Source organism: Coccinella septempunctata, chromosome 5, assembly GCF_907165205.1.
Source record: "Coccinella septempunctata chromosome 5, icCocSept1.1, whole genome shotgun sequence".
Lineage (NCBI taxonomy): Eukaryota > Metazoa > Arthropoda > Insecta > Coleoptera > Coccinellidae > Coccinella > Coccinella septempunctata.
The window spans coordinates 9,573,249-9,598,453 of NC_058193.1; the positions used below are offsets into that span (position 1 = coordinate 9,573,249).

At 34.2% G+C, this 25,205-nt stretch overlaps 1 protein-coding gene across 2 annotated transcripts in view; it reads right to left on the reverse strand.

The window, feature by feature from the left end:
• The window catches only part of LOC123314406 (N-acetyl-D-glucosamine kinase), a 103,976-nt gene that overhangs the window by 28,512 nt on the left and 50,259 nt on the right, over window positions 1-25,205 (reverse strand). For both annotated transcript variants that reach the window (XM_044899694.1, XM_044899693.1), the window contains exon 2: window positions 6,749-6,932. In XM_044899694.1, the coding sequence (XP_044755629.1) occupies window positions 6,749-6,904 (156 nt within the window). In that variant the 5' untranslated portion in view covers window positions 6,905-6,932. The remainder of the gene's footprint in view (window positions 1-6,748; window positions 6,933-25,205) is intronic.

Genomic DNA, 25,205 nt, shown 5'->3' on the forward strand with positions numbered 1-25,205 from the left:
CTGACTGACGGGGGTTGTTCTACGGAATGGCTGACTGACTATTTTATTTATCAATAATATAGTCAGTAATAGTTACAAAAAAAATTTCACGCTTAATAAACGAATTGCATCCTTATAAACGACGCTACGCACATTGAAGCTGACTGACGAGCTGTGTCCCGATCGGAAGTTGACTGACTATCATAATTTTGATTTACATACCAAAATACAAAAGTTTATAAAGTTTCAGCCTTAAGAAATTGATTTTGTTATGTCGGTAATCACGACATGTTTGACCGCGCACCAGAGGCACATGTTCTAACATCCACTTGACTGACCGCAGCATTTTATTGTATATTATGATTGTAATCACCTGAGAAAAAACCAGGCTTAAGAAATTCAGAGACTTTTTTTGGCTCTGGCTCTCCGTCTATACCCTGATATTCTAAAATCCACAATACGCCAGACGGTAGCGAACATATTCAATGTAAGAGAATTTATATAATGTTTCATCTGAATCTAAACGACATATATTTCAGCTGGATATTTCCACAATCAGAAAGATTGTGAATGAAGAGGATGACGAAGAATTTGCTTCTATTGGGAGACCCAAAAAAGTGGTGGCATTTGAGAATTTTATGTTTGAGTGAATTAATGCGAAAAGATTACTTTCGATTTTCGATAAACGTCATCGGAGAATAAGTTCCCTAAAATGGATTTTTCTATTTTTCATTTGACTTGTCCTATACAATGTAAATGTCTTAAGGTACTAATAAATACCTATAATTATTATTATTATACATTAATGTATTAAGATGAATAGCCACAAATACGCGCAAGTTGCCCTGTTACTTGTTTATTCATGTGAAATTTTTGTTCAAAGGTTAAGTTCATCTTAACTTGAAACTTCCTTCAATTCCTTTTACTTCCATTGATGCAAGATGATTTTTGTTGAAGAATTTAACATTCTTGTAATTATTTGTTAATTCCTTCGGGAGATACCCATTCCCAACCACTGCATCATATGCATTTCATCTTTGAGTTATTATTTTTGAAATCTACAAATGATGTAAGCCAAAGAAGATAACGAACATTAACTCTCCTCAAGCTAGTGCATATTATGATATTACACTGATCTCTTGTATTTTCCATGCAAATAACTGGATTTGGTATGCCCTCAATCAGTTTGTATAAACTTCAATTATGTTCGTCGCATATTTTCCGAAGAGATTCGACATAGTGATAAAATACGTAATAACAGAAACTTTTACGTAGAACGGGCAACATAGCGTTGATTTAAAATTCAAAAATGTTTTGACAAGCTTCATAACCCCACATTTTCGTACTATACAGAGTGAAATGTGTCAAATTATCATGGCCAACCGACTGCTAAAATAAAAGTGAATGAAGTATAGTCAGTATTCATTATTCACATTCACTCGATGTCTATGATACAGTCTACATTGTCAAAGCGTGAAGTATGCAAAGAATAAAGTTACCTTTTCAAAGTGAAAAGAATTCTTGTTTTTTTATAATCACAAACAAGTTAATGCAGTCCACGAAAACCAACAGGATGCTAAATCGGTGGTGCTCCAAGTGATGATACCGAATGAGTAGTTCAATGCTGAGCAAGCGTAGATATTAATCGCTTTGATCAGATTCTTGCTGTTTAGACTAGTCTTCATTATCCTTCTCAATATTCTAGTGAATTCTTCAGCTAATTCTTTCTTCATCTGGCTCTGATTGATCCTTCTGGCCTGTTTGATCCGCGGATTCTTGTAGGTACATGTATCCCTCTTTCAATACTTCGATTTCTGCACCTTCCTTGAGTTTGAAGTACCGTCTTCTTTTTTGCCTCTCGATATATTCAGAACACCACATTTTTCCAGTCCAAACTTCATTTTTATATTTTCTGCTACTATTTTCAGCATCTGTTGCATTTGGTTTTTAGTAGATGTAATAAGTTTCAAATCATCGATTTTTATTAACTGTGCATTCTATTTCAGAAGGAGCGGTTATAGATTCAATGTTGAGATATGATTTCGGTTGTGCGTCGGACGCATACAGTGGCTACAGAATTTGCTGCTTCGTAATTGCCAGTGGCGGCCCGTCAGGGACGGCAGGGTCGGCAGTGCCGACCCAAAATTTCGGAGTAGCAAAAATGCGAATACTCACTTGTGTAAAATAATAATGTATTAGAAATTCTCCAAACATTACATAGCTCTCAATAAATTTTATAAAAATATTAGGTATATGATATCTGATATCAATGGAATATGGAACTTCTTTGAAATACGCTGTTTCAATTCAAATCCCACATCTACTCGGTCCGTAGACAAAATACGCTCATCTCCAATCGAGCTATGAAGACAGCGCCGCAGATGCCTTCTCTAGCGACCGAGTGACCGACCGTTCGTTCTGTTCATTCCGGTACGGCATGCCGGATCTAGATTGTAAACATATCGAAAAGCGCTAATATCAATGTGTCAAATTGCTTCAAACTTGAATAATTTGTGTTGGAATTTCATTCGGATAACAATTAAAATGAGATAAGTCTCTTATTTAATATTTTTTCCGCCAATATCCGATAGTTTCAGTTTCACATAACAAATTACAAGAGATCCCTGTTATTTAAAACGAATTTTTATCGTATTTGTTAATTTTTATAAACGTGAGTGCTGGATATATATAACTAATGAAATTCCGACAATTTTTTAAGAACTTTTCAAAGAATAAAGACCAAAACTATGATGAAAGTTGATATTGTTGGCTCAATACTTCGCACGGTGTAGGACATATAGGTCCGGCAGGCAGCGACCCTGCCGACCCTAGAATGCCTCTCTTCGGTAACTCGAAGAATGATCGTTCGGTTCGGGATATCTCGATTCTATCGTTTGCGCTCGAGGTGATATTAATTTCTCGCAATTCTCAATTTCGTTAGAATGCACTTTTGTTTGTTTTTCCAATTTTATTTTATGGATAAGCATTTTTAGAATATTTTTATTTGTTATATATATTTTCGGTTCTTATTTTCATATTTGTTCCGAAATGATGTTTATTTTTCAAGTGGTATGCAGGGCTAAAATAGTTATTTCTCAATCATTTTTTATTTTCCGGATAATCTTCAGAGATTATTGAAACAGAAACAAAAATTTTGGCGAAACTCCACTATGAAAAACTAACGCACCGAGTGCAGTACCCCATGGTGATGTGGAAACCTGCATTATACATAGGTATGGAAAATATTGAAAAAAAAAAGATATATATATATACCTCTTTTTTTTCAATATATATATATATATATATATATATATATATCATTCTTAAAGAAATATGTAGACGACCTGATAGCTGCAGTCCCTGAAGATAAGGTAGCCTTCATTCGTGACAGATTTAATAGACAACATGAGTGTATAAAGTTTACTGTTGAGGAGGAGACTGACATGAGCGTTTCTTTCCTAGACACTAAGGTAATGAGAACACCTCAAAACAGATTAATGCTAGATTGGTATAGGAAACCTAGCAGTTCGGGAAGATATTTGCATTTCTGCTCGAATCATCCCCATAGGCAGAAAGTCAACATGGTTCTAGGTTTAAAAAACCGAATACAGAAGATTGCCCACCCCACCTTGAGACATAACAACCTAAAAATATTGTTCGGTTTGATGCGTGAGAATGGTTACCCTGAGGGATTACTGAAGAGATTAATCTACAACGCCACTCCTTCTGGACAGCCACAGAACGGAGACAGTGGCGCATCCACCAGTAATACACAAATGAGGACAATTTACTCATCCATCCCCTACGTTAGAGGTATGACTCATGCCTTAGTTAACCTCTTAAAAACCCCCAACCTTCATGTTGTCTCAAGATCGGAGTTCAGAATTGATAGATTATACAGTCGTACCAAAGATAGAATAGACGTGGGAAAGATGAGTGGGGTAGTTTATCGTATTCCTTGTTCAATGTGTGACAAAGTGTATGTGGGTCAAACGTCACAGCAACTGAAACAGAGGATTTCTCAGCATAAGAGCGATACAAAAAACCCGAACAAGATTTGTGCTCTTGCTGACCATGTCAGATTAGAGGATCACGTGATGGGTTACGATTCGGCTGATGTTTTGGAGTGGGAGTTGAACACTAGGAAGAGATGTTTCTTAGAGTCATATCACATTAAGCGCCAGACTAATTCTATGAACTTCAAGAAGGACATAGAGGGCGTTAGCAGTATCTATGCCTATTTGATACACTTCGACTTGTTCAGTGAGAGTGGACTAAGTATTGTGAGGTCAGATCAGGAGACGACTCGAGATGAGGGATTGTTTTCGGTCGGTTCAGTGAGAGTGAAGTTGACCCAGATAAATGTTCATTTCTGACATTTCAGTGAGAGTGAAGTGAAGGAGAAGAACAAGAGGTGAATTGACATAAGCCAATAAATTTATTATGTTCTGTGTTCTAACCGCTTTTCTCTACACTCCTTGTTCGGAGGGCTGTCTGTTTTTACAATAGATATAATTTATGTATGCAATTCATTGCCGTTAGATGTTCTGCCCGTTTTATCGTTGCCCTGGATCAATGTAAACTTTTAAGATCTTTGTATCATCTTTGTAATTCGGTATGTTCAACTTGTTTTTTTCACTCCATGACTGTTGATGATTGTCCCCTTTTTTTTAGAGTTCTGAAGAAGACCCCAATCCGGGTCGAAACGTAGACCTATGAATTAAAGAAGAAATTTCAATAGTTATTTTGATCTTTTTCCTACACCCCTTAACTAAGTGATATTTGTATATATATATATATATATATATATATATATCTGCCGACCCACGATAAATATGCTCGAGCCGCCACTGGTAATTGCGCATGAGCAGCCGATGCTACTGGCGTAGCAGTCATATTCTGCAGCCACTACAGTATAACGTACAACCGAAACCACACTTTCGAATGTGGTAAAATAAAATTGAGGACTTTTTTTGATACCTACATAGTTACAAAGTGTTAAATACACAAAATTGTATTTGAAAAGAAAAATGCAGAGCCGCATTCAGGTGAATTTTTATTGAATAATATTAGTGCGTGGAATAATATTAGCGTGTTATCATGAAAACAGAGAACAAGCATGAAAACGACCACGAAAAAAATCATAAACCATTTACTTACTTTACATCTTGTCACAATTATTATTAATTCTTTAAGTAATGCTCCTGAATTCTCAATGATTTCGAGAGGTATACTCAATATAGTAGGTTCAACAACGACATGATTATAAATGAGAATCAAAAGTTATTAGACTAGCAGAAATTTATTCTCTGAATAAATTATAAAGAACGTGTCGCCATCGAGGGAGAGCACTGATAGACCGGTTTCGCTCTTATTTTACCTCATCATAAAGGCAAAAACCAGGGGTCGCCAAGTTCTTGAAAAATTCGATATCTTGTCTTGATTTCAAGATAAGATGAAGAGAAGAAATAATTTCAGAATTTCAAGACCAGACAAGAAATTTTATGTCAGTACCAAGATTCCTCGTCAAGAAAACAAAAAATTTTGAAATATCTTGTCTAACCATAAATACGCTAAAACATTTTTTTAAAGATAACATATTTTAACGCGAAATACCTATTTCCATTTTTTCCAGAAATTCTTGCTAGAAAAATATAAATTGAAAATAATTGATGATAATCTTGTTGAAACTCCAATTGGAATCTAGAATCGCAATTTTTACTTTCAGGCATACATTTTTTTATATTTATGAAAACATGGTATAATTTTGACTTATTTATTATGTATCTCGAAAAGAATAATATAATTCCTTTCTGTCAGTATTGCTACTTGTACCTATCACTATCTTGCATTAGTAATTGCTGTTTTTTTTTTCTTTCACTGCCGCTTTCGTATCTACGGTTTCAGATTCAGATTTATCATTTTCTCTCGCATTAGTAGGTACAGTTTCTCTGATCATTTTAAATTTTTACTAAGACTTTTGTTTTCCTCTATTGCTTGTCAATCTCTATTGCTTGTCAATGAATATTCTGAGTCAGAATTGGAGCCAAATGGCTCAGCAGACGTTCTATTTACCGAAGAGTCACTTATGGTAAAATAAGACTACCACTTTGTGATAATCAAGAGTAGGTATAGAAAAAAGTTGCAATTCAATTCAACGTCGATGAAAGATGACGTAGAAGTTGGCAAAGTCAAGTTCAATTGACAGAACTGGGTTCGTTAACAGTGGCGTATCGATAAATAATTGAAATAGGTAAATATTGAAGGAAGAAAATTTAACTTTAACTTTTGTGCCAAAACGTTATTATTTAAATTGCACTGCCCGATTATATGATAGTTACGCCAATGCGCGCTTATGTGACGTGGCGTGTAGAGATACCAAAGAGAGCCGAGCATTTTCGGTGTCCTATTGAGCCTCCTTCCTATATTTTATTGAATAATAACCTCCCTCAACTAATTGGGGTGAATAGTGAATCTGCGGAACATCAGAAAACAAATAAAATATCGGAGAAACACCAGATTGTCGTGTTTTGCAACTGTTTAGTTGCAGAAGTGAGTACAACGCATTTATTTGGGGCCGCGCAGACATGCAACAGAAAAGTTTTGCGATCGAATAGTTTCAGCCTCGACACAAACTAAACGATTGCGTATGTGTGCGCACTCGAACCGCTTGCAATCAAACTTTTGCCCAACTATCGCGAAACTGAAAAGTTGCATGTCCGCGACAGGCCTTATTATGGCTGTTTATGCAGACAAATTTATTACTTACCAAGGCCAGAAGTGGTGTATCTAAAGGAATTTTAGCCTTGATTTTAGCTTTGTTTACTAAATCTGCTATTCTTTTCCTGCATTCCTCCATTCCTATCAGATGATGATTTGTTCCTTCCGCTTTGAATGTGGTAATAACATTACCTGAAGTATCCATAAGTATCAGAGTTGAATGTGTGGCACCACTGAAAAATGAATTAACTGTGAAAATATGGACAAGATACCATCAGAAGAACTTCCTAACTTATAGATCACTGGATTACGCAAGATCAATATCTGAATGAGTTGGTAATATTTTTATCAGTAATATTATCTGAAAGGGAAATGAATGAAATAAATTCTATAGAAATTTATTATTTATAAATAGTTATTTAATCAACAAGGTTATTGATGAAAGCGATTAATGATTGAGATATTTTAACGTTAATGTTCGAGATCATTAATCGCTCAATTAATAAACGAGTTCATTACAAGATTTTTTCGTCGACCACATTTCGAATTGAATGTGAATTCTTGATTGCAAAAATTTTCTATCGATACCTAGTCAAATTTGACACCTTATAAATTTTCTATGTTCATACCGGAATGTTGATATTTATGCTTAGAACATGTTCTAAGTATTTATGCGGCCGATCGAACAATTCGAGACGTCCATAGAGAACATATTCGAGTTGTGACATTTTGAGTAAATCACATTGATATCGTTCCATATAATATCTTAAAGAATGTGTGTAGCTGGTGGAAGTTGTAGTACATATACATATATTGATTACTCTCTAACCATCATAATTTTTTGCAACCTCCACAATTCAGCTCTACTCAATTCACCCGCTAGGTACTACGAAAATCAATGCGACATACAAATAAAATAATTATTTGGGAAGCTCCTGAATACTTCGATTACTCATGACAATAATGCATTAAGGGCCACTTGCACCGTACTTTTAAGCGTCTGTTAAGAAAACTACGATTAATTTATTAAATCTCAGATTAACTCTTTGACTTGCACCGTGGTTCAAAAGAACTGGATTAATAGTAATCCACAGATCTGGTTATTTTGTTGGTTTAGTTGGTACTGTCGCTATCATCACATGACTTCCGTTTGCCGTTTTGCGCAGGACTAGAAAAATTTGTAAAATGTCAGATAAAACTGTACAGAAAATGTCCAGAAATCGCTCATGCAATTTCACGACAAATGAAAAAACATGTCTCTTCACTATTGTTGCGAAATTCAAAAATATTATAGGGAATAAAAAAACCGATGCGGTCACGAACCAGGACAAAATGAATACGTGGGAGAAAGTTGCGAGAGAATTCAATTCATTATCTCCGGGGAATGTGCATAGACCTACAAATGTATTGAAACGATTTTATGAGAATAAAAAAAAAGGAATTGCGGAAGAGATGTGGCAATAGAAGAATTCATATTAGAGGCACTGGTGGTGGTCCTCCACTTCCAGAAAAAGACAATCATACAAGTGATGATTTGCTGCTATCCATTGTAAATGAGGAAACTGTGCGCGGAATGAATCCACTATATGGAGGTAGACAGCGAACCTGATGATGAAATTCAGAATGAGGCTGATGGGTTGACAAGTCAGTTAAGTAATGAAATAGAATTCGTATTTGACCCACCAGGCATACCTGATATATCGATATATGTAAGTGGATATATATTATTATACATTACATTATATTATCCTGATTCACTTGATATAGAAATCACAATTTTGCATATATCTATTATACCAATATCGATAACACGCGTTCTAGACTACGACAAAAAGTTAAGACAAATCGTTGGGAGGATTCCTCTTGTACGCATGCGCGAATTAGAAGTTCGAAAATGACAATCAAGATATTGGTTAGTTTGTTTTCATATTTGACGGTGAATGAATTCGAATGATGATTTATTTCAAATTCTTGTACACACTTTGAGAAGAATTTTATTCGACGCGAAAGTTAATGAATATTGAATTCATCGAGAATTTATCCGTTTTTTTCAACTTTCATATAAATCAACGAAAAGAGATCAAACCAAATGAGTGCATCAAAACTATTCACTCAATATTATTATGATTTGTGAAATAATAAGTGCCGAATAGGAATGGTATTGTCTATACTCAGTAAACTCGAGAGTGACATAATAACAATTTCGTTTAATATTACTGTTTCATACCAGTTTCAATATTGCGTGTTTGGGTCAACATCATACTTATCTCACCTCCTGAATTTCTCCTCTTGTAAATCTACTCAATACTCAATAAAAAATATTCTTTGGTCAACATTTAATGTAATATGTAGTTATATTTTATATATAAAAGTACAGAGTGCTCATTAAAAGAGCCATGCTTCAATAGAAGCAATACAATAATCAATTTGGCAATAAGAATATTGCCAGAAGATGAGAAACTTGTAGATACTAGTAACTACAGTTGAGCTTTATATAAATAGATGTCCATTTAGATATTTCACTATTTCAGTGCTGAAAAAACAATCATATAAATTGAACTAGAATTATTACCTCAACTCCCAACTGAATTTCAAGACAATAACAGACTTATCTAGATACAATGCAGACAATATACGATAGTGAACAACCTAGAAAAATGTATTCACAGTCCTACAATTTTGTTGATTCAACATCACTTTTGTTAGTCTCCGCACTCCGCAGGTTTTCTGTGGATTACACATAATATTTCACTTTTGTTATGAATCCAAGCGTCTAGTGTTGCAAAGTGATGAAGTTTCAAGAATTTTGACTTCTAGTTATTAGAAATCAACGAAGAAATACAAATTATACTACGTAATGCAAACCTGAGTTTGAACCTGATTCAAACCAATATCAACATATTGATAGGTTAATGTCGAAAATATTCGAATGGTTGTGAAGTAAAATTATTTCATTCCTGTCAATTCATAAAACCGTGTATCAGAAAGAGACAGAACTAATCAGGTATTTTTATTCTTAATATTTCTGCACATGCGCATAAGTCGATTCCGGCCACGGGCTGGCTTCAATTTTCGAGGTCCCATTATCGATATAGAATATAATAGATATATGCAATTTTGGTACCATAGCAATTCACAAACAAATTATTCTACAGTGAAGCACTGCATATCAAAATGCCCTTAGTTTTTGAATCGAAGTAGTAATTTTTTTTTATAGGATGAAGAATCAGAGCCTTTGAATACTCCTAGAGTTGAAATTCCAGAAACTTCAGCACATACACAGGAGAATGTGAGTTATGTAACAATATTTCAAACTTTTAACTTAATTGCGTCAATATTACAAGTTGAAAGTGAATTATAAGCATTGAAGTAATAAACCAACATTCACTCATTGATTTTAGATTCAGACAAACAAGACATGGGACATGGGCATCGTATAAACCGTCAGATTTATCACAAAAGCTAAGCTCTCCTTTGAGAATGAGAACCTCAAGTGTTCCATCTCATTCTCGAGATGAAAATATGCCTGGTGAGAATATCGAGCAAATAATTTGGAAATTTTTTTGAAGTCTCTTCAAACTTAATCAATCATAAAGCCGTGACAACCATTTTGGAACTGATGTATCGTTATTTATTGTTTAGGTTTCAAAGTTTACGATTAATCTTCTATTTAATCTACCGAATTTGGGGGATTTACTTTAAGCGCTAGTTGAGGAGGTTAAACGAGGTTTACGACACGGTGCAAGATAATCATATAAGCTAAAATTAGTTTTGGACTTAAACTATTGATTAGTTCTACGGTGAAAGTGGCCCTAATAGGAAATAAACCAATAAAATGATTCAGCTAATTTCGTGTACGTTAAACAGTGCTATTATTAAGAGGTCGGCGGAAAATATCTTTTTCAGTATAAATCTTTTCAGCAAATTGCGAATGAAAAAATTTATATCAATTCAACTAGATCATTAAGAATTTTCAATGAATACATACAGGGTGTTTCATGAGTCGTAGGCCATACCCTAATGGTGTAAACAGGATAGATCCATCTATTTCTCAAGTTTCGATTCCATCCTTAGGTATGGAATAGTGATTTGGGGTAATGGTTCTGATGGCTGTAAGTTATTTGTTATTCAAAAATACGCTTTAAGATCTAGGCTTGGTCTAAAATATAGAGAAACTTGCAGAGGGCATTTCAGACAGAATGGAATTCTCACTTTTTATGGACTGTACGTTCTGGAAAGCATACTTTTTATGAAAAAAAATCATTATAACACAATACGTACTGTACCCTTTTTCTTTCCAATACATAAAAGGACACTGACTGAAAAAAAAATTTGTGTATAAAATTCTATAATTGTGTACCTGAGAATATTTTGAATATAGTGAATTTCGCCAAATTCAAAAGATAACTCACAAATTTAATTATAGATATCGAACCTTACTCGATTTCAGAATTTTTAAACTATTCTCATGTGAACACTATAGTATAATTTGTTTTTTTTTCTATTGTTGATGGTTTCTCATTTTTTTGTATAGAACATTCTGAGAATAAAGTTATTGTTATTGAATGCGGGTCATCCAGGCCTTTCAGAAAACTGTTCACTTCAGAAAGCTCTTTCAAGCGGCTCATGAAATATCAATATTTCCAGTTCAGTACTCAGAATATCATAATTTTCGTTCAGGCTCCAAAAACCTATATTTTTTACATCCCACAGAAATTTCGTTATTGTTATGAAAAACTACATCATTTATTTTAAGGAATTCAATTTTCACTTTTCATGGTACACTTGTCACAAGAGAATAGGAATAGACGAATTCATGAGGTCCTTTCGTTTGCATAAAAAGTGTAGCACTTTTCTACACTCGATTTGATTTACACCAGTGTAGTTTATCTACACATAATCAAAAGGAGATGTCGATAAACTACACCTCCTCTACACTGATCTAAATTCAATCAGCAAACGAATACTAAAATCGAGTGTAGAAAAGTGCTACACTTTTTATGCACAGGACCTATTGTGTCCATCTTTTATGTAATTTTTTTGAAATGTGGTCCTGTTTTTATTCCTTTGGTGATATTACCTATTGATGCCAACTGTCGAAATTTTGATTTTTTTTCATTCTGTTCAATTCTTTTCCATTTTAAAACCGCATTTCCTACTGAGGGTGCGTGAAAAAGTGATTAAAAGTATGCATAATCAAGATATGATTTCTTTAGGAATTACATTCTGAATTTAGATTCAATGGATAAACCCGCTTAGAAAATGTAATACGTGAATGAATTCGCTTTGAAACACAAAAAATTTTAACGAATTGAATTTCAGGGAGAATTTACTTCCAGCATGATAGTATAGGTCCTCGCCGCTACTAGTTATGTAATATCTGAACAACAACTTTCCAAACAGATGGATAGGAAATGGGGGACCTTTGGCATGGTCCCCAAGGTCTCATGATCTAACGCCTCTGGATCATTTTCTTTCGGGTTATGTTGAAGACAAAGTATATGACGCAGAAGTTGAACAAAATCCCGATATGATAAGTGTTAGATCTAACACATAGTTGTGACATTGGGACTATTTTTTGTGACATTTCATTTAGGTTTCTATGGTTTGGGAATACCGTCAAACGGGGTGAAGTGGATCAAAAATTGAGGTTTTTTAGCAATAAGATTTAAAGTATCAGTGCGAGCGGGCTGGTGTTTATAATATAGATTCTATGATCCTTTTGCTATGGATTGACCTATTTACCAAAATTTTCGGCTGCACAGTTTTTGTAATTTTTTTGGTTGAAGTGCGATCCACTTCGAAAATAGTAAATGCTAGCGAGATGCTGAAGAAAAAACTTGAAAATCTCATATAGATTCGGAAAAATTGAAGTTTGAATTTTCCGGGCCAACTTATGTGCAGCCCGTAAAACCCAGCATTTTTCATCGATATGTCCAAAATCAAAAATGCTCGCAAAATGCTGGCGAATGCTGAAGACAAAACTGAAAAATCTCATATAGATTTGGAAAAATTGGAAATTGAATTTTCTTGGCACCCTTATGTGCACCATGTAAAAGTCAGCAATTTTCATTGATATCTAGCTATGTGCGGGCGAATGACAAGTACCACTAGAAAAATGGGTGATTAAATTTGCCAGGGCACTTTGTTCAAAAAAACAACCATTTTGATGAACAGCTTTATTGTACCAGTAGTAAGACAATTCGTTCTTTAGTTATTAGTTGGCAGTGACTAAACGAAATTATTCATTTTTCCGCTATGGATGTTGTTTCTGTTAACTCCAAAATAAGACAGTTATCTAACGATATAGCATATGTATGAGTTCTAAGTTCTAAAGCTGCGTTTACATTAGCGAAATTTCCTCGCGAAAATCACTCGGGCATCAATTACTCGCATCGAGTGAAATTTCGCAGTTCCCAAAACAAAGCGCAATTAAGAGCAAAATCTTTCGCGAGTGGAGCTAGCCGCCTTCAGTTTTTGTTTCGCAGTCAGTACGGAGATTGTCGACCACGTTTACACTATGCGAAATTCGATGAGCGAAACCCTTTGATGCGCGGACAAAAACCGACAGACCTCTGGCTCGCAGCGAGGGCCCTCGCCCCGCAATTCCTCGCGGTGAGGGAGGCGTCTACACTAGGCGAAATTTCCTCGCGCAATTATTTCGCGAGGGAAATTTCGCTTATGTAAACGCAGCTTAACAGAGGTTAGTGTAACGGGGTACCATAAAATTGGGCGTGTGATACAAGAGATTACGGAACAATCTCCGTAAAAAACCCTGTCTCCCCGTGAATAGTGTAGTGATGACAGATTTTTCCACAGAATAAGCTTTTGAAACTGAAGGGTTTCTTTTCCATTGACATAAAAATTTCTTTATTTTTCGACTGTCAAGAAATACCTTCATTGTATATTCATGATGATTTCTAAATATAGTATATTATCATACTCCATCTCGAAATTATGTCTGAAACAAAAAACCAGAGCAGAAAGAAAAAATTAATAATACAGCCTTCATCAAACTGATTCGAAAACTGAGGAAAAAATAATTAATCATAGGTACCTACATAACTCGTTCTCCAATTGCCCTGTGAACAATCTGTGCGTCAAAAATCTTCTGTTTTCGTCGTTAGATATCACTCCAGTTCTGTTATTAATAATATTCCAAAAGATAAATATTCATAATGGTGATTTAATTATATCCAAGAATTTTTTTCTAATTCTTCAATATGGGTAGGTACTGTAACGATCCGTTGAATTCTAATTTTATTTATATATTATTTCTTCTAGTTCCTAATACTTATTGAACAAACTGAACTCAATAATATTATATTGGGAAAACTCAAACCATAACAGTACCTACATATATGAATCTTTGGAATATTATATGCTCTATAAGTGTGAACTTAACAGTTTATCAGTTATTCGCATCCTCATGAAAATGATGTTATCTACTATGGTTACGTTAGGATTCATTAGCATTCTACCAACATTATCATGTAACCTTTGTATAGAAGCTTTGAAACTGAAATAAATAAATAAAAGTAAAAACAAAAGGACTATTTTTCTGATATTTCGACAGAGGAGGTTTCTTTCCGAAAAAATCATTTCGTTGTCGACCAATATGTATTATTAAAACTCTGCTTTTTGACTGAACTAGGCATCCACATTTTTCATGATAACATCTTCAAGTTGGACAAATCGAATTCATCACTAGTCAATATTTCGAAATTCTAATTTCATTTTTGATTTTTCACTGGTGAAAAGAAGGAAATTTTTCTTAGAAAAACCCTTCACTTTGAATGAAAACATACTTCAAGAGGCATCGAGGCAGAATTTAGTATACGAGAACAATGGAATTTCAAACTGCGTCAGAAGTCCGGAAACTTCCGGAAATCACAGAAATGGTCTGAAATTAGGTAAGTGTTTCTTTATAACATTTCCTACGGTTTCCGGATATCACACACTTCTCACTTAATTAATCGAATGTATGATATTTTTACTTTAAGGTGCAGGTCTCACTTAAGAAACCCTCTTCTCTTCTGTAGAATTGACAGCACGAATGAAAAATATTTCGATTTGAAAAGCTTGAGTACAGATTAATTTTGATTATTCCACTCTGATGATCTTTTCATGATTATTCGGTACAAACAAGTAGTGTTATTATACTACCATCCTAATATTAACCTTTGTCTTCACTTTTTTCATAAGGAATCCAACATAAATAATGTTTTTTTTCCAAGTAAAGCATATTTTTGGAAAGGTGTTTTTCCGTGTACTTATACTATGGTCAATCCCATATTTTAACAGTGGATTCTTGAGGTCAAAAGAAATACTTTTTTCCTTCACAATTTTTTCCGAATCGGCAGATACAGGCTGTTTAAAAACCATAAAAAATGTATCATTAGTTCTATCTCACAAAAGGTTTTATCGAATAAAATGAATTTGGGAATATAGTTTTTCATCTATTTGATGAATCTTTTTGGGACACAAGATATCATTTACGTCTTCCAGCTTTTTTTCTCATTATGACCATTATGTGTACCATAAAATTACCAAAAAGTCAAAGAACCCAACTCTTGGATCTAAGTTGGACGCTATCTAATCAATTATTGAATGAACATTTTCTAAAATAAAAGTATTCTTCATATTTTCTCGTATACTACGTCGTAATTTGATGTTCAAAAATTAAAGAATATCTGTGAAAGTTGGAACATTGGATACTTTGGCTGAATATGACTCTGTTTGAAAGATATACAGATGTGTAGTGTCATAGATTCAGCTTGTTATTTTTATAAAAACTCAAAATGGCTATATTTTTTTATCAACTACCCTTTACTATTTGTGATATTTTTAAATGATCTGTTAAATTCCCTCGGATGCATGGCTTTGGCGTATGCTGATGATTTAAAGTTGTTCCTGAGAATATGTGGTGTGGATGATCTGAGGATGCTCCAGTTCAGTTTGCAGATTGTCTGGGATTGGTGTAAGAGGAATGGGCTAAAATTGAATTTCCAGAAATGATTCCAGATGTCCTACATTAGGAGACTCCAGCCCTTGTTTGCCAATTACTTCATTGGGGACCACTTTCTTGCACGTGTAGATCAAATACGCGATCGTGGTGTATTATTTGACATTTCGTTGAGCTTCATTCCTCATACATTAATGTATTAATGAGCTGTACGTCTCTGCTTGTAGAGCGCTGGGTTTTGTATTTAGATGCTCTAAAGAATTTGATGACATAGAGTTATTTAGAAAACTTTATTTAACTCTGGTTATAAGCAAGCTAGAGTATGGTAGCATCATTTGCACTAAAAGTTATGAATGCGAATACATAATTGCCTATTTAAGATATTTAGATAATTTAAACAGAACAAATTAGAACAAATTGAATACTAAATTTTGGAATTAAAATTTTTTCGAAATTTGAAAATGTTGGTGCTGAGTGTGAAGTCAGCACTAAATCATAGAAATGCGAATTACTCAAAAACCAGACCAGTGCTTGAAAAGTTTTTTACGGAACAAATCAGAACAAATTGAGTACTAAATATTGAGCTTAGTTTCAGAATTTGTTCTACCAACTTTTCGCTAACTTCACGCGGCCACGGAGAACTATTGATACTGGTACACTCATAGATTTAATAGCTACAGGTTTACCAAATTTCATAGCTGATGAGATCGATAGAGATTCATTGACTGAAACTGAAGATATCTTCAATTAATTAGGAAAACTAGAACATCTAGGTGTGAGGAAAAACTTCAGGAAAACAAAGTGAACAAAGAGGAAGGGAAGAATATAATAAAAAATCGCCATGCAAGTTTTGTGAAAAAAATGACAAACGTACACGATACCACTCAGAAACCATATGTTGGTTTAAACCAAGAGAACATGGTCGGAAAAATGAGAAAATAGAGTGTATTAATGTTTCAGAACTTGAAGATGTATTGATAAAAGAAGATCAAAAAAACTAGATTTGACACCATTGATAAAAGTGAAGGTATTGCTCAACGATAGTCTTGAAGTTAAAGCCGTTTATGACTCAGGTTCAAATGTTTCTTATGAATTCGAAATTAATTAGAATGAATAAGAAACAAACACGCAATACTAGTAATAAGAATTTAAGAACAATCAATGGTGTCAGGAAAGCAGATGCACTAATAACTCTAAAGGCAAAAATCTTCAGCATGGAAAATATGATTGATGTATTCATGATAAACAGTGAGAGTTTCAATTATGATTTTCTAATAGGTTTGGACTTCATTAAAAAATTTGGTCTATATCAAAATGAGAAATTAGAAATAAAACAAATTATTCCAGGAAGAATTAACATAGCTAATGAAAATTCATCTTCATATGATGAAGAGAAGGAATTAAATGAAGGAGAAAAAAAAATTGAAAACATCCATATGAAATCGGATTATTCCGAACAAATGATTAACTTCAACGAACATGTAGATGATTTGAGATTTATATCAATTATTTAGACCATAAGGAAAAAAATGAAATAGACAATCTAATAAACAAATATAAGTCAATTTTTGCGAAAGATAAGTATGAAGTAGGAACAGTGAAAGATTATGAAGCTCATATTGACTTGCTCATAGAAAAATATCCTAGCAAGAGACCATACAGGTGTACGATAGATGACAAGAAAGAAATTGAACAACAAATTGCAAAATTATAGGAGATGAAACTGATCGAAGAATCGTATAGTCCATTTGCTGCTCCTGTAACCTTGGCCTACAAAAGGGAAGAAAATAAAAGATCCAATCATAACCTTTTCCTTTGATTGACGAACTTGAGGAGGAAACCCGAGATGGCAAATATTTTTCCACGTTAGATATAAATTCAGCGTTCTGGTCTATACCTCTGAAAATCGAAGACGGAAAAAAAACAGGATTCATAACACAAGAAGGTCACTACCAATGGACCTGTTTACAATTTAGGTTAAAGACCTCACCTGCGATTTTTCAAAGAATTTTGAGTAATACTATTAGGAAAAATAAACTCTCTAACTTCACAGTAAATTATATTGATGATATACTGGTTTTTTCAAGAACATTTGATGAGCACATGGAGCACTTAACACAGCTTTTAGAAGCAATAAAAAAGGAAGGATTTGGGTTGAAATTCTCAAAATGTGCCTTTGTTAGGAATTGGGTGAAATATTTAGGATGCATCATAGAAAATAATTCGATTCGTCCTCTGAAAGATAATTTAGTATCAATAAAAAAATTTCCCACACCAAGGACTAGAAAAAACGTTTAGGCAAAATAAATGTTTACAATAGATATGTGAAGAATCACACAACTATGTTTAGACACACTACATAATCTTTTAAGGAAAAATCAACAAACAAAATTGGACTAATGATTGTCAAGAAGCATTTGCTAAGATTAAAAATTTGCTTTGTTGTCAACAAGTTTTGGGAATATTTGATCCTAGTTTATCTATTTCTATATATACAAATGCTAGTTTGAAAGGGGTCGGAGCAATTTTGAATTAGCCACAAATTGACGGAGAAGAAAAACCAATAGCATACTTCTCGAAAAAACTGAATGAAGCTCAGAATAAAAAAAACAATTTACCTAGAATGCCTAGCCATCAAAGAGGCTGTAAAGTATTGGCAATACAGATTGACAGGAAAAGAATTTACGGTTTTCACAGATCATAAAGCGTTAGAAAATTTAAATGTGAAATGTAGAACGGACGAAGATTCAGGAGATTTAATTTATTATTTATCCCAGTACAATTTCAAAATTATTTTTTCTCCAGGTAAATACAACATCGAGGCTTATGAAAATAGTTGATACCATAAGCTTGGAAGAAATATTGAGAGATCAAGAAAGCAACATAGACTTGAGAGTTGGGAGAAAAATCATGAAAAGGGATGGAATATACTTAAGAAAAATAAGACGAAATGAGAAAATAGTATTATCTGGAAAACTGAGTGATAATTTTTTCAAGAGAATTCATGAAAAATACAGTCATTTAGGTATACAACAAATGAAAGCCAAAATAAGTCCATATTATACTAGTAAAAATCAGATGATATAGTCATCAGAGAATATAAGGAAAATTTGTGAAGAGTACACAATATGCATCAAAAATAAATCTAGAGGAAATAATAAATACGGATTAATGTCTCATTAAGGACCAGCTGGACAACCATTCGAAATTATGTCAATAGATACAATCGGAGGATTTGGTGGAACGAGATCAGCAAAAAAATATTTACAGTTACGTGTGGATATCAACTTCAAAGACTCAAAGTGCCAATGACTTCATCAAATTGATAGAAATGATTAATGAAGAGAACAAAATTGGCATGATACTAACTGACCAGTATCCAAGAATAAACTAAAAAAAATTATTTAGATACAAAAAAATTCCTATAATTTTCACAGCTGTAAATTCGCCGTTTTCAAATGGATTGAATGAAAGACTGAACCAGACTTTAGTGAATAAAATGAGATGCAGAACCAATGAGAAGGAAAAAAAATGGCATGGCTCACGAGTGTGTAAAAAGATACATATTATGAAACAGAACACACAGTAACTGGTTTCTCTCCTAAATACTTACTAGAAGGCGAGAACACTTCGATTCTGCCCAAAGAACTGAAACATATTAAAAGCCATAGAGATTTACAAAGAGACAGAGAGATTGCTTTCCAAGATACTGGACACAGAAAGCTAGAATCAAATTGATTTCATATAACTAAGCTTATACCAGCCACGATAATCATTTCAGATTAATGAAGAGAGAATTTCTAGGAAATTTTGTCTCCAAGAAGGGAGATGTAAAAAAAGTACAGTGTACTCTTTTTGAATCTTGCCTAGTAGTTTGCATTGTTGATTTAAATCAAAATGAATTGATCAAAGTGTGTATTATAATGTCAAACTGTCTATTATAATAGTCAGTAGTAGAATATTAATCATTGATCTGTCATTATAGAATTTTGATATCGAAAACTCATTCGAGAATTGAAATTGTTATAAGTGGCATTTAATGTCGTTTCTCTTTTTTACAGAAGAGAAATGTATATAGTGTTACTGAGAATGATAATAAGATTACAACTCTTTCTTGCAGAGAAACTCAGATTTGCTTGTTATCACTAAAAGAACATTATATAAATTTAAAGCCGGCCACAGACTTCGTTCTTTTCCATCCGTTCGTATCGCCGCGATTCGAACCGACGATTCTGATCGCCGTCCTGTTTTGCCCACACACTTCGGTAAATCCTCTCAGTTATTCTTCAGTCGTTTTCGTATCTGTACATCATGAACAAAGATTATAGAGTAGGAAGATGGGAAACGACCCTACTAATCTAGTACTAAAAACCGACTACACTTTGGGCCTGTGTTTCACATACTGAGAAATTAGATGGCGCTGAAATCGTAATGTCAAACAGTAAAATTACAGTTGTCTGCTTTGTAATTTAAGGGCGCGAAATTCGAATTTTATTCCTTGTATTGGATTCGAATATCGACTTAGTCGAGACCAGAAAAAAACATCCTGAGCGACAAAACAGTACCAGGGCTTTGTTTCGTGATCAGGATGTTTTTTTTATGTGAACATTGTTTTGAATCAATTAATATTAATGAAATACTCTGTTAGATTTGCTATATTTTTATTCGAAATTTATAAAAAAATATGACAGAATTGAAGATTTTACAGGGTATATTTAAAGGTGAGGTTTTTTTTGACATGTACAACTGGTGAGAATAATTGTGTCGAAATTCTCACCTTTGAAAACACCTGTATACAAATAATACAGCTTTGAATAAAGGATACAAAAGTACATATTGAATATTATATATCAAAGTTCTTATTTCCATGCAATAAATTTTTTTGAGGCAATGGAATTTGTTGAATTTGTACAATCTTTATCAGAAATCTAAATGAACAAATAATCAATATATTTTGCATTCCAAGGAGTTGATTGTTAATTTCAGTTTTCAGATCTTTCTATCACTTCTGGGGAAAGACTTGAAAGTACTCTACAGAGTGTGGGAACTTCTTTCAGGTACACTCGAAAGAATATCTGAAAAAGGGGAAGTTCTTTTAATCTACTTTCATAATAAAACAATTAATTCAATATATTGCATGAATTTTCTCATATATAAGATGATAATTCATTCAATTATTTTTGTCACAGATATCTAGGATGACTTACATTCAGTATTTGTCATAACACTTTCAATCTGCTTGCTTTCCATTTAATGTGACCCCTCCATGAACGGAATGCTTCCTGCATATAAAAAAGATATGCATTCAATACATGATAAATGAGTAATGAATTCAGTTGTGCATTGCAGATATCTAGGAAGACTTACCATCAGTATTCGATGTATCAGTTCATGGGCGCCCGCAGAAACCCGCAGAAATTTTTCTCAGGGGGGGCAAAATATCATTACGATTAGTTTTACTGAAAGAAAAATTTCTCTAACGGTGTCTATCAGAATCTCAGGGGGGGCCGTGGCCCCCCCTGCCCCCCCCCCCCCCCCCTGCGGGCGCCCATGTATCAGTTTCAAACTGCTTGTCCTCCATCGCATGTGGTTCCTTTGGTGGCCCTTTCATGCATGGGATGCTTCCTGCATACAGCAACTTGCGTGGATGAAAAGATTCAGATTGACTTTAAGTAAAATGCAAAGATTATAGAACCTAACTTTATAATCTTTGGTAGAATGTTCACTGCACATGGTGTAGCTTTTACTCAAGTCAATGTCTTGACGCCCGGAAAATTCTATCCACTTCAGAACACTGAAAATAAAAATCAATCAACATCCGAGTCACATGGTACGAGTTTCAATACTTACGATTCCATTTTCTTTGGTAAATTCAAAAAACTTATATTCGGAGAATACCAAACGGCAGTTTCAACAGTTTTTCACCATACAATATTTTCCATACGACATTTTGAGCAAAATCTTTGATTTTGAAGTTTTCACTATATACACAAATAACATTGAAATAAGGTGACTAGAACGAGCGATTTGAACGAGCGGTACGAAAATCAAAACGTAAACAAAACGGCCATGTTGAAATATCGCTATGAAATGCCAAATGGCCCTTGAATAAATATTTTAACCAGTCTCAGTATTTCAATACACAACGGAACCTCCAGGCGGCGCTCACGCAAGTGTAGTCGCTTCGTTTCCCATCTTCCTTCTCTATAATCTTTGATCATGAAGGAGAAAACATCTTTTAGCAGTGGCGGCGGCGGTTAATGTATCGGATAAAAATTTAAAAAATCCTGTAAATTGCCTGTACAAGTCGAATAAATCCGTAATTAATTGTTTGTTAGCTGTCTTCTGATCCATCGTTGTTGAAATAACTAAATAAAATGATACAAAAACAGTACGGCAATATGGTCTAGACGAGATATTCTTTCCGGTAATGAAAAATAGTCGCCGATTGTGAACGAAATCCCCACACACTGTCGGTTTGGACCGACATCCGATGGACCGTGGTTCCAAAAATCAGACTCGGACAGATATTTTAACCGACGATTCGGAACGACGGTTTTTCACCACACACGTCGGTTATTGGCGCTTTCGGAACGACGGTTCAAATCGCGGCGATTCGAACGGATAGAAAAGAACGAAGTCTGTGGGCGGCATAAGAAAAACTTCACATAAATGAACTAAAACTTCGAAAATAAGCATCACGACGATTTCAATTATTGTTGTCTATAACTTCCATCTTCATGCATTGCTATGAATAAAACTAACATAATGTGTCGTCATCGTGAGTAGTCGTACGATCGTGAGCTCCGCTTATTTGTTGGTCAAACTTATAATAATATCACTAATTAACTGTCTCATCCATATATCTTGACAGGTCTTTTATCGGTAGCACTATGGCTTTAGCACAGAAAGATATTCAGAAGATTATCAAAGAGGCAATGAAAACAATTTTATCCGATCAAAATTTCATTGATTCCCTCGTGAAGCATGTATCAGAACACTTGAATGAAAAACTTGATGAAGTCCTTATCAAACAACAGGAAAAGTTGGAGGAATACGAAGAAAAGTTGGCAGCGCTGCAGACTGAAAATCAAAATCTTCATGAAAAATTGGATATGCATGAGCAATTACAAAGAAGAAACTGTATCCGAATCTTTGGATTAGAAGAAAGTACCGAAGAATTGGTTCAAGATTTATTTAACAAAAGGATGAAAATCAAAATAAATATGACTACACAATCTGAGTCATGCTTCCGCACAACAAACAACAAGATTGGAATCCAAAAAATCCCGACCCATTCTTGTGCGTTTTTGTAACTACCGTGATAAACAGAGAGTCATGTGGAATAGAAAATTGTTGAAATCCAGTGGCGTAGCTATCAAGGACGACCTAACGAAATCAAGATTGGAACTACTTCAAAGGGCTGTGAAGAAATATTCTGCAAAGAATGTATGGAGTTTTAATGGTGAGGTCTTCGCAATTATTGGCGGTCAGAGAAAGAAAATCCACACACATGGTGATCTATTATAGGAATAACATATTTTTAGTTATAGCAATTAAATGAGCGGATGCTTACTATTTCTTGTTGTACTTTATTTTTTTTTCTTGGTCGTTAGAATAAGCAACTAAGAGTTTCTTTTTTTTTTTTTTTGGTTTGAGGAATTTAGACAAATAAATGGGAAAGACACTTAAATGTTACTATCAAAATTTCAGAGGGTTGAGGACAAAGCTCAATGATATGAAGTTGAGTACTGAAGAGGAAGAATATGATATTATTACTGGAACAGAAACGTGGTTGTATGAGGATATTTTTGATTCGGAAATTTCCAATTTAGAAAAAATTCAGGTCTATAGATCAGACAGAGATATGAGACAGACAAACAAGGTAAGTGATGGTGGTGTGATGATAGCTGTTAAGACCGGGTTTAAAGTGATTGAAGTTGATACCAAGGCTGATAGTTACGAATTAGTTGAAATAAGTATGAAGGTGATCAATTGTGTCAGCATACTTTCCACCTAACTCGAGTATTGACAGTTACAACGATTTCTTTCTTCATATTCAAAGTACAGTGGAAAGAAATGCGGACACTATAATAATAGGGGATTTTAATCTACCGGATTTACCTAACGACTTGACAGCGTATGATGGGCTGAATGAAAGGCATGAAAACTTTTTAGACCACTTAAATATAAATATGTTACAACAAACTGATAACGTCTGCAATGCAAATGGTCGAAAATTGGATCTGATTTTAGTTCCTAGCGATACATCACACACAATGACGGTGTCTAGATTAGATTTTCCTTTGTTGCCAGAGGACAGGCATCACCCCGCTCTGGTCTTTGACATGGAATTAAACTATGACCTGGGTCATCAATCTGAGAGTGGTGAGTGGTATTATAATTTTAAAAAGTGTAATTTTTTTGAGCTGAGTTGTGGAATAAGAGATATAGACTGGACGCCACTGTTCGAATATCCGGATGTTAACGATGCACTAGATTCCTTTTATAACCAACTCTATAGTGTATTTGATTTGGTGGTTCCATTTTCATATAAAAAGAAATCAAGGTTTCCTATTTGGTATACAAGGAAGGTGATTCAATCAATTAAGAGGAAAAACTGCCTGCAGAAATTAAAAAATTTGTCGTTACACCATATGAATGTACAAATATGAAAGAAATAATCTGAAAAAATTAATAAAATTTTGTTATTCGAATTACATAAGAAATATCGAGAACTCTATACAAGAGGGGCGTTCACAAAAAATAATAGCAGTAATTGTACTTCGGTGTCACAATTTGAATTGGACGGTAGAAGGATTCCGAAATCAGAAATCACACAAAAATTTGGTGAATATTTTGAGTCTGTATTCAAAACGGACATTTCCACTTATATAACGGATCCACTTACGAGTGGAATGCCTGATTTTTTCATTTCGGAGATAACTTTTGGGGAATTTTTTATGGCAGTTACAAAGTTAAAACCAAAGAAATCACAGGTATTGACCAGATTCCACCTTATGTCGTAAAGGGATGTGCTGAGTGGCTCCAGAAGCCCTTGCTTTACATTTTCAATTTGTTGTTGAAGACAAATACGTTCCCTACCTTATAGAAAGAGGTTTTGGTAACGCCCATTCATAAGTCTGGAAAGAAAACGGAAATAAAAAACTACAGACCTGTCTCACTTCTTTGTGCAGCTGCTAAATGGTTCGAACAAGTTGTCTACGCCAAGTTGTGGTTGGGTGTGAAGAACAAAATATGCCATGAACAGCACGGCTTCACTCCAAATAAATCTACTGCCACAAATTTACTGGAGTTCTGTCATGAGGTGTCCAGTATTATGGAAAAGTCTCAAGCTGATATAGTTTACACTGACTTCCGAAAAGCATTTGATAGTGTCGATCACGACATTATGTTGAGTAAAATGGCTGAATTCGGAGCAGGTATTAACGTTCTCAGATTTTTCGCATCTTATCTACGAAAAAGAACTTTTAGGGTAAAATACAGTGGTAATTGTTCGGGGAAATTTCATGCTAATTCG